Here is a 9,884-nt window from a genome sequence, read left to right on the forward strand (position 1 = left end):
ACTTCATGGAATGCCCCCTAGTCTTTCTACTATCCGAAAGAGTAAAAAACCGATTCACATCTACCCGTTCTAGACCTCTCATGATTTTAAACACCTCTATCATATCCCCCCTCAGCCGTCTCTTCTCCAAGCTGAAAAGTCCTAACCTCTTCAGCCTTTCCTCATAGGGGAGCTGTTCCATTACCCTTATTTTGGTTGCCCTTCTCTGTACCTTCTCCATCACAACTATATCTTTTCTGAGATGTGGTGACCAGACTTGTACACAGTATTCAAGGTGCGGTCTCACCATGGAGCGATACAGAGGCATTATGACATTTTCCGTTTTATTCATCATTCCCTTCCTAATAATTCCCAACATTCTGTTTGCTTTTTTGACTGCTGCAGCACACTGAGCCGACGATTTCAATGTTATCCACTATGACACCTAGATCTCTTTCTTGGGTTGTAGCACCTAATATGGAACCCAACATTGTGTAATTATAGCAAGGGTTATTTTTCACTATATGCATCACATTGCATATAGGGAAGTAAAGGGTCATACTCCTTATGTGTGCCATTAAAGTCCTCTATACCAATAGGAACTTCATTGTCGGGCCGATGCAGTATGGTGCGCTCAATCGCACGTTTTCGACACGCTATTTTTACCCCTTATGCAGTAAGTGGTAATAGCGCATGGAAAATGTGCCGAAACTAATAGCGCCCGCAACATGCAAATGCGGGTTGATGAGCCTATTAGCTATTCCTGCGCGATTCAGAAAGTAAAATATGCAGCCAAGCCGCACATTTACTCTCAGAAATTAACACCTGCCCAGAGGCTGGAGTTAATTTCGGCCGGCATCGGGAAACTGTACAGAAAAGCAGAAAAAAAACTGCTTTTCTGTACACCCTCCGACTTAATATCATAGCAATATTAAGTCGGTGGTCCCAAAAAAAAAAAAAAAAAAAAAAAAATCTGCCCACGGCTTGGAAGACTGATGCTCAATTTTGCCGGCGTCAATTTTCAAACCTGTGGCTGTCAACGGGTTCGACAACCGATGCCGGTAAAATTAAGCGTCAGCTGTCAAACCCGCTGATAGCGGACGCTTCTGCCAATAAAGAGGCGTTAGGGACGCGCTAGTGTCCCTAGCGCCCTCCTTATAACCGCGCGCCCTGGAGAGAGACCGGGGCGCGCATCGGGAGCTCGCCTCGGAGCGCTGGCTCTCCCGCGCATTTTACTGTATCGGCCGGTGTGTCAGTCCCTCCCAACGAGAGACGGCCGTGGTAGGGGGACCGTACCCTACAGCGAACGGCAGATAATAAAAAGGTGTCCCGGTTGCATGTTTTGAAGTTGCCCAAGAGTATTCTTCCTCTCACCTTCCTCCTTTGCCGTCCGTATCGTGAGAGTGATAACTCCTCTCCACGTGCTTTGTCTATTTTTTCCAGTTCTTAAATCCTGCGATGGGATTGCCTTCCCCCCCCCGGTACAAGGCCTGCCTGGAGTCCTGCAGAAGTGCGGACCACATTCCTGATGACGGGTGGGGCTCAGTAAGAGAAGCTTTTGTGTAACATGTAAAAATGACGGTGCATGACCACCCCCCCCATCCCGTCCTCGAGGCCTGCAGACCAGGTCTGGTTTTCAGAATCTCCACCGTCACAACACTCGAATCGAGTTAAATGTGCACGCTTTCGTTATCCTGAAAGCAGGGCCCAGTTTCAGGGCCTCAGTGACCAGAGCGGTGCACCCCCCGCGTCAATCATCAATATTTCCAAGTGATAACCACAGCTCTTGCAGAAGAGAAGCAAAACCATGCAAATGGACCATACTGAAGGCAAGTTTCAGCTTCCCGCAAAAAAAACAACTTTGTTTTTAAACTTGCCCTCACTGTGTGCAAGTAAAATACAGGCCTAGTGCCACCGCGGGCATAACTTCACCCCCACGGAGAGGCAGCGTTATTGGGATAGGGTTAAGGAAAGGTTTGCACTCACTGCGTGCTTTGGGACTTCAAAAGTATTTATGTCATTCTTCTCAGGAAAAATGCCACGCACAGAGGAGCGGGTGCAAGCGGCTCTCCTGGAATTATTTTCAGTGGGGGGAAAAAAAAAAAAATCAGTGCCACGGGTGCAGGATAAGAAGCATCCGGGCACTTTGCAGCAAAGCCAGCAGTTATAAAATTATCCCCCCCCCCCCCCCCCCCCCATAAGTACATTAAAATTGTTCTGCAACAACACAGGCCATGAATATTCATGGGCAATAACTTCAAAAAAACGGTCACGCATACAGTGATCAAACGTTCGCTGCGTTTGGTAAACATAGAAAGTGGCAGCAGATAGAGAGCTAGATCCTCCCTCGCTGTCCTAAACGTACGCAAGACCTTCCCCCTAGTGATGGTTTCCACCACCGCCAACAGCGCCTCTGTTTCCTCTGGGCCAGCAGCGCTACCTGCAGGTACCTGTGCAAATATAAAATATCCCTCTGGCCATGCAAGCGCACGTGTTCGCATCACTACCCAATATCTGACCCCTGCCCTTTGTGGATTAAACGTTACCTAGAACTGCCCAGTGCATCGCTGACCCTTCATACGCACGCAGGCTGGACGGAGACTCTGCTCCTCATTTCCCCCTCTAGAGTCAATGCTCTGAAACTTTCTGGGGTTTGATTTTGGCCTTTTTTAGAAAACTGCATGTGAATCAGCTCCTGCTGCAGGGGTCGTGACAGAAACCCAGGCCCCCTCTCTTTTTGATGTGACAGGATCTTGCTTGGCTTTGCAATGAGCGTTATCAATGCCTATTAAACTCGTTTTATTTATTCCACTGCTCCTTTTCAACTTTTTATTTACACATTTCAAAATTACAATACCTAAAAGATAAAAATCTTGAAAAGCTAAACTGGAATTAATGTATAAAGAATTCAACCCCCAGCGCTGAAGAATTCAACAGCACAACCCAAAGCACCAAAATAAATAAATAAATAAATAAAAATTAGAGCGTCAGCAACTTGAAGTGGCTTATTAAATTGGCCTTTTAAATTATTTAACCATCTGTTCAATACCAATGTTTTACCCTCCCCCTCATCAATGTCTGTGTTCGACAATGAAAAAAATAATAATCAGAAGTTAGTTTGCCTCTGGACTACATGTGGCTCTTTAGCAATTGTGGGAGAGCGGATCAAGCCTCTGAAACATGCAACAGCCGTCAGCGCCACGCTCGTGGATCAATCCGATGATCACTGTGGCGGGAATTAGGTGCTGCAGAAGTTTTATCCACAAGAAAGAAAGAAAAAAAAAAAAGTTAGCATTCGAAAAACTTACAAAAAACTAGCCTTGTCTCGGCAGGTAGCGTGCTCGGGAAAAGCGAAGGACAAGGGCCTAATGTTTTACAGGCCGAGAGGTCAGGCCGATGGGAAGGCCCGACAAACCTAAATTCCCACCCTACAGAACTGACTGCGGCTCCCCCCCCCCCTCGTAAACCGCTGAGGGGCAGCAGGTGAGCGAGCGCAGCTGGCCGCAAGGGCCGATGCCCGAGACCTGTGCCGGTAGCTGGCGAACGCACCTTGCAGGCGGCACACTCTGCAGCTTAACCTCTACCAGCCACCTGCCCCCCCCCCCCCCCCCACAGGCAGACCTCGGGGTTCTGGTGGTCGGCAGGCAGGACTCGGGCGGCTCCCTGGGGTGGCGGTGATAACCGGAGTCCAGGGACACCCCGGGGTCAGGGCAGGCGGCTGAGAACAGTCGGGTCCAGGCGGCAGGCAAACGCGGCCAAGATCTGGCGAGGCAAGCCACCAGCGGACGAAGGTACCCCCCCCCCCCCCCCCCGAAGACGCAAGGCAAGAGTCGGGAACGCGGGAAGCAGCAGCAGCGGGCACTGCAGGCAGGAGGCGCGTTGCCGAGGCAGGGAACCGTGGCGCTGGAGAAGATTAAGGTAGGCCCGGGGCAATTGCCGGAGGGCGTCACCGGGCCATTCCCGCCACTGGCCCTTTAAGGACAGCCGCCTGCTCCCCAGAGGGAGCCCTGGAAGGAAGAGGAGCACGCGCGCAAGCCACACCAAGCGGCTTTGGTCGTCCGAAGTGGCGTCCTGGCAAGGTGGCCCGCGAGCCACGAATCGTTAAGGGGTCCGCTACGTTACCCGTTAGTGTAAGAGGCAGCATCACCTCCAGCGCAGAGGGCTAACGTTTTGGTACAGTGAAAAATGAGAAGTCATAAAGCAGGGAGAAAAAACGCCTTCAGAAGATTTAGTCAAAAGAGGTCCCTGTAATTCTGCACTGCATCTGGCCTGAGACACCCGGGAACTGGGAATACCATCTGAAGAGCCTTCCAGAGACACCGGGAACTGGGAATAGCATCTGAAGAGCCTTCCAGAGACACCGGGAACTGGGAATAGCATCTGAAGAGCCTTCCAGAGACACCGGGAACTGGGAATAGCATCTGAAGAGCCTTCCAGAGACACCCGGGAACTGGGAATACCATCTGAAGAGCCTTCCAGAGACACCCGGGAACCGGGAATACCATCTGAAGAGCCTTCCAGAGACACCCGGGAACTGGGAATACCATCTGAAGAGCCTTCCAGAGACACCCGGGAACTGGGAATAGCATCTGAAGAGCCTTCCAGAGACACCCGGGAACTGGGAATACCATCTGAAGAGCCTTCCAGAGACACCCGGGAACTGGGAATACCATCTGAAGAGCCTTCCAGAGACACCCGGGAACTGGGAATACCATCTGAAGAGCCTTCCAGAGACACCGGGAACTGGGAATAGCATCTGAAGAGCCTTCCAGAGACCCCCGTCTTCACAGTTAGAAAGGGGGAACGTGCAGGCACATCAAATATTAAATTAAGATTCCAGCAGGGAAGCAGATATTGTGAAAATGCTGGGAGGTTTACTGGTAGGACAGGGGCAGCGGTGGCTGGGACAGCGGCAGTAGGAGGCAGCGTTACAGGGGGATGTGAAATGACAGAGGGAGGAAGGAAGAGGGAGGGAGAAGGGTAAGGGACGGAAGCGAGGGGCAAAGGAGAAGAGGAACGACTGGGCAGGGGTGGGCGAGAGGAACGAGAGACAAGACTAGGGCATGTAAGGTGGGGGAGGGGGGGAGAGCTCCGAGCGGAAGAAAGAGGCTAAGAGACGGAGAGACAGAGGAAGGAGAGGCTCAGCGGAAAGACGAGAGAATGGGACTTTTATTGAAAAAGTAGCCGGCCCTTGGAATAACCACCCGAGGTGGCGCAAACCAGCACCGTGCTTGGGACAGACAGACAGACCAAGAAAGCAGCGGCGGTGTAGGCCACCGGCAGAGGCTGCAGTATTGTAATCAAACCTATCCACAGCAGCCCGGCTAGCAGGGAAAGGGAAGGAGAGAAACGAGCCACGGGGCCAGCAACAGTGCAGCCCCGCGGCTCGCGACTACCCAGGGAACACACGGGGGCAATACTGGCAGGCTTAGGGTGCACCAAGAGCAGAGGCATGACAGGCCCTAAAGGGAGGGAGGCCGGACTGCAGGACCGACTGCTGGTCAAGCTCCGCAAAACCTGCATTCGATGGGCATCGGCCTTCGGAAAACAAAAACCGGTTACGTGCTGAGCAGCATTCGCAGGTACTATCTTCAGTTTTCAAAAGCAACGTATCAATTAAAAAAAATCAAATCAGAAAAGGGTCCCTTGATTTATTTATGGTTGGCAGTGAATTTCTAAAAATAATTTTGATTGTATGGCGGCTTTAAAAGAACAGTCTTAACAGTAGGAAGGCATGTCTGAAACTGAAATATATTCTTTAAAAGGAGGACACTGTTAGAAAGCCTCTCTCTCATGCCAAACCCCCGCCAGTGATCACTCACTGTCAGCTCCGCTCCACTTCCTCAGGAGGTGGCAGGACGCCCTTCTAATCTAGACGCTCCTTTCAGAAATGAAGCCACTGAGCAGTAGCAGAGTAGCCAGGGCGGAAGACCCGATTGGCGCTGCTGCTCACAAGTTTCAAAGTTGTGCTAACTTGCCCCCTCTTGGTGTCTGCGGTGGGATCACCATTGCTCTCCCTCTCTATCTACACATCAGGAGGGAAGGGCCATTCTCTGCTGGGTCTGCTTCAGGCTGCCCTCCCCTCTGGGCAGTTCCCCCACACACACATACATTAAACCCTACAGGAGCTTCGCTTAGGATGAGCTAAGAAGTCCCCCAAATGAACTTTACCTGGTTGCAGCTTACACCTGGCATGCCATTCCTCCACCCTGGGGGAACTACTTCCTGCCTATAGGACCTAAGGTCTGAAAGCCAAGTCCGTGCGCAGTGGGTGCCCCACTTTAGTTGAGGCTTTACCAAAAGAAAACAAACATTTAGAGCAAACCTTGCAGGCAGCAGGCTCTGCCTCTCATCTCCACCGGTCCTGGAAGTCTCACTTCCTGCCCCCACTTCACAAGCACTCCCTCACTCTAACTGCTGTGCTCCCTCCTTCAGGTAGGCAGCTCTCCACCCACCCCGACCGAACCTAACCAGCTAAGCAAGTACTGAACAGGGCCTGGGTGGCAGCAGAAAACCAAAGGCTCCGCTTCCAGCTCTCATCATTAGCCTGGCCCCAGACCGTGCCAACTCCTGCCAGGCAGCGCAAGGTTGTGCATTTTACATTGCAGCTACTTTTAATACAGTGAATGCTAAAGAAAACACATCTGCCCTGGTTTTCATCATATCAGCTCTAGACTTTACATACTGCAAAAAAATTAAAAAGTGTGCATCAGACGTTTCTCAGTGCTAATATTCTTTGCAGTACCCAGACACTTGGACCCCCCGTTAGATTAGTAATTACTAAATACGCGTGTAAACAAAAACACCCCGTGCATGCTTTCTGAGGTTAGGGGGCACTGGTTTCTTGCCACTGCATTACTAAATGCTCGGAAGTAATTCCCCCTCAATGCTTGTGCATCAGATTCTTTACGAATGTACGCGGGGCTCCATGGCTTTCCCCCCGGCCTAGGCCCCCGCCTTACCTCTTCAGCGCCTCGGCCGGGCTCCGCTCGCACTCCCCGGGCTGCAGCAGGCCCTGCGCGGCCGCCTCCTGCAGCTGCTCGGCGTAGCCCGGCGGCAGCAGGGCGCTGCGGCCCAGCTGGGCCACCAGGCCCCGGACGAAGCCCCCCGCGCAGAGCGTGTCGGCGTCCTGCGCCCGGCAGAAGTGGAAGGCCAGGGCCTGGCGCCGCAGGCCCCTGGGCGCCTCGGTGGGCCAGAGCAGCTCGGTGCAGAGGGCGCTCTTGCCGCTGCCGGGGCCCCCGACCAGTAGCACGCCCCCGGCGGCCCCCCGCCCCGGGACGCCGGCGCCGCCCTGCTGGGCCTTCTCCTGCAGGCAGTGCTGGAGCTTGTGGAAGGCCCACTCCCTGCAATAGAAGGGCTTCCCCTGCAGCAAGCTGGTCTGAGCCATGTCACAGGGAGGCCATCTCCACGAAGGGCAGCTCGGGTGGCCTTTGGGGTAAATCCAACATGTCCGGGCAAGAAATGGTCACGAGATGTCACTTAAAAAAAATACAAAAAAACCCAACGAATCTTTGCAAAATTCAGTTTCCACGCAGCTTCTTTCGGCCCAATGTGCATTTTTCCATACTAGTGCTATATAATCAAGCAATTCCAACGCAACTGCTTCCAAGGCTCAATCATACTTTCTGTGCAGCTCAGAAGGGTCAGACAGCTCCCATCAGTGCATCTGGATTTTATTTAATCGTGCATGGTGCCAGAATATATACGGAGCAATGCAGCTGAAAAAACTAAGGCAGAAGGGCCAATCGTTCAGCAGATACAAAATATTTCTCAATTCCAAGCATCTCATTAGGTCAAGACATTATATTCAGAATGGTTCTTGCTCATAAAAAGAACTAAAAAAAAAACTGAACAAAAATTCCATCCATAGAATCCGTTCTTTGGCGATTTGAATTTATTTTGTAAACTTGCAAAAGCTTTGCAGCTCTGCACCGATTCGCCACCCAAAACACTAGACCATGTCAGCTTCAGACATCCGGGGGCATGCCAAGGGTAGAACTTCTTATATGTGGTGCAGATGACAGGAAAAAAAAAAAAAAGTTAACGCCTTCTTAATCCAAAACACTCAAAGTGCATTTTGCAAAAGTCTGAATTCCTCTTCAGCTGGTTCACGGGTATCCCAAATATAAAATAGCGCACAAGACTACATGTTGGCAGGAAAACTGAAAAACACACATGACATTGTTATGCAAAGGCTGCTTACAAACGTGCAATACACAAAACTATTCTTTAACCAAATAAACTGAAACCTAGGAGGCGCTTTTAATTTTTCAGTTTCAAATCTTTATTTCCTTGACCCCTTGAAAGTCAGTTTTTCAGAGGAGAATGATTTTCTAAGTCATTCTCACAGCCTAGCCTTTTTACCTCCATCCTCTGCAGTTCTGCGCTACCCCCTACAGTAATCAGTCACATTCCCATCTATTCTTGGATTTTTAAAACTGACCTCAAAAGATCACAGGAAACATTAGCTCTCCCATGCTCCACTCTTATATGGGGAAATATATATCCGATTGCTTCCAGTCCCTTTGCGGGCTCTCAGTTTAGTTCCTTGCCCGGCTCCTGAGTGCTGCAGCTTTAAATTCTCCTCTCTGGAAGCTTTGCAGCAATTCTGGTGAAAGTTTAAGAAGAGCTGGCGATATCTAGAGCCACATCGGAATAAACCCCATTGCCAAGGGTTTTGCTTGCATTCGCCTTCGTTGCGGTTCGTTCTCTTTTTGCCCGGGTATCTGGTTTCTGGGCTTCAATGGTTAATGCACCTCGCCCAGATCGCCCTGGGCACGCAAGCCCCCCAGCCCGATCGCGCCCCCGTCGCCTGCACACTCTGCATGCAGCTCCCAGACAGACCCTCCTCTCCCCCCCCCCGGGATGCAATGGCTTTCCTTCTGCCTTCTACAGACTTCTCACCCCCTTTCTCTCCAGCCCGTGACCTCTCCTTCCGTCGTCTTGATTTACGGTCGCTATTCTCCTTCTCCCTTGGATGCCGAAGCCGCTAGAGGTGCAGGTCAGAGAGCGAGAGGAGAATGCAGGCAGAGGAGGAAGAGGATGCAGAGCCGGGATGGGACGCGGGGTGGGTGGGGGGAGGCAGAGAGAGGAGACAAAGAATTTCAAAACAAGACAGCGGGGACAGAAAGGAGAGGAAGAGAAAAAGCCACCACCAGACAAAAGAGCGAGGCTAGTGGGGAACCGGACCCACCTCCCCGGGCTGCTTCTGCCCTCCCTCTCCCTTATTGTTCTCGGCGCCTCCCGCCCCGCCCCGGCACCCAGCGCTTACCTCAGCGGGCATCATGGGACCTGTAGTTTTCCAGCCCTCCCCCACGCCGTCTCCAGCAGGAGGGGGAGGGTAGCGTGCGTTCCAAGCCTCGCTTTGCCCGCTCTGCCAGTTTTCCTTCGGGAAGCGGAGCGAGATGTGGAACGCAGGGCTGCCGCGTGCCTCCCCCTCCACGCCCTTTCCATGCCAACATCGGGAAAGCGCCCGCCCAGTATTGGGGTTTTTTTTTTTTTTGTTTGGTGTGAGTTAATCTAAGGACATTGCTTGGAGGGGGAGGGAAAGGGGGATTTGTAATCCAAACGTGCTGTAAAGCTAAGCAGCAGCAGCAGCAGTAACACGTGCGCCCCTGCCCCCACTGAGCCAGCAAAGCTGATGCCGCTCCGCCCCTTCCTCCCCTCCCTGCTCCTACTGCAGGCACAGGGTGGAGCTGCTCGCTCCTGTACCCCAGCTCCTGGTTTCATTTTCATTGCTGCGTTATTAGTTCATTGTGCATTTAGAAGCAGTTAGGCATTGTCGGCAGGCACCCTACAAACTCACGAATCAGAACCCCATGACCCTGAAGGAGTGCCCGCATCCAACCCAGACACATGAATATAACTTGAGAAACCCGACCCTGCTTGCCACTTAAGATTCTCCC

At 51.9% G+C, this 9,884-nt stretch overlaps 1 protein-coding gene across 6 annotated transcripts in view; it reads right to left on the bottom strand.

The window, feature by feature from the left end:
• Window positions 1–9,361, bottom strand: part of ANKRD50 (ankyrin repeat domain 50) — a 117,534-nt gene extending 108,173 nt beyond the window's left edge. The window contains exons 1-2 of one of the 6 annotated variants that reach the window (XM_029588687.1): window positions 9,251–9,361; window positions 6,942–8,141 (exon numbers count right to left, since the gene is read on the bottom strand). In XM_029588687.1, the coding sequence (XP_029444547.1) occupies window positions 6,942–7,366 (425 nt within the window). In that variant the 5' untranslated portion in view covers window positions 7,367–8,141; window positions 9,251–9,361. Of the gene's footprint in view, window positions 1–6,941; window positions 8,142–8,422; window positions 8,731–8,883; window positions 9,190–9,250 lie in introns of those variants that run through there. The other 5 variants (XM_029588512.1, XM_029588600.1, XM_029588863.1 and 2 more) reach the window with 5 other exon arrangements.
• Window positions 9,362–9,884: the final 523 nt, after the last annotated feature.

This window comes from Rhinatrema bivittatum, chromosome 1 (genome assembly GCF_901001135.1).
Source record: "Rhinatrema bivittatum chromosome 1, aRhiBiv1.1, whole genome shotgun sequence".
Taxonomy (NCBI): domain Eukaryota; kingdom Metazoa; phylum Chordata; class Amphibia; order Gymnophiona; family Rhinatrematidae; genus Rhinatrema; species Rhinatrema bivittatum.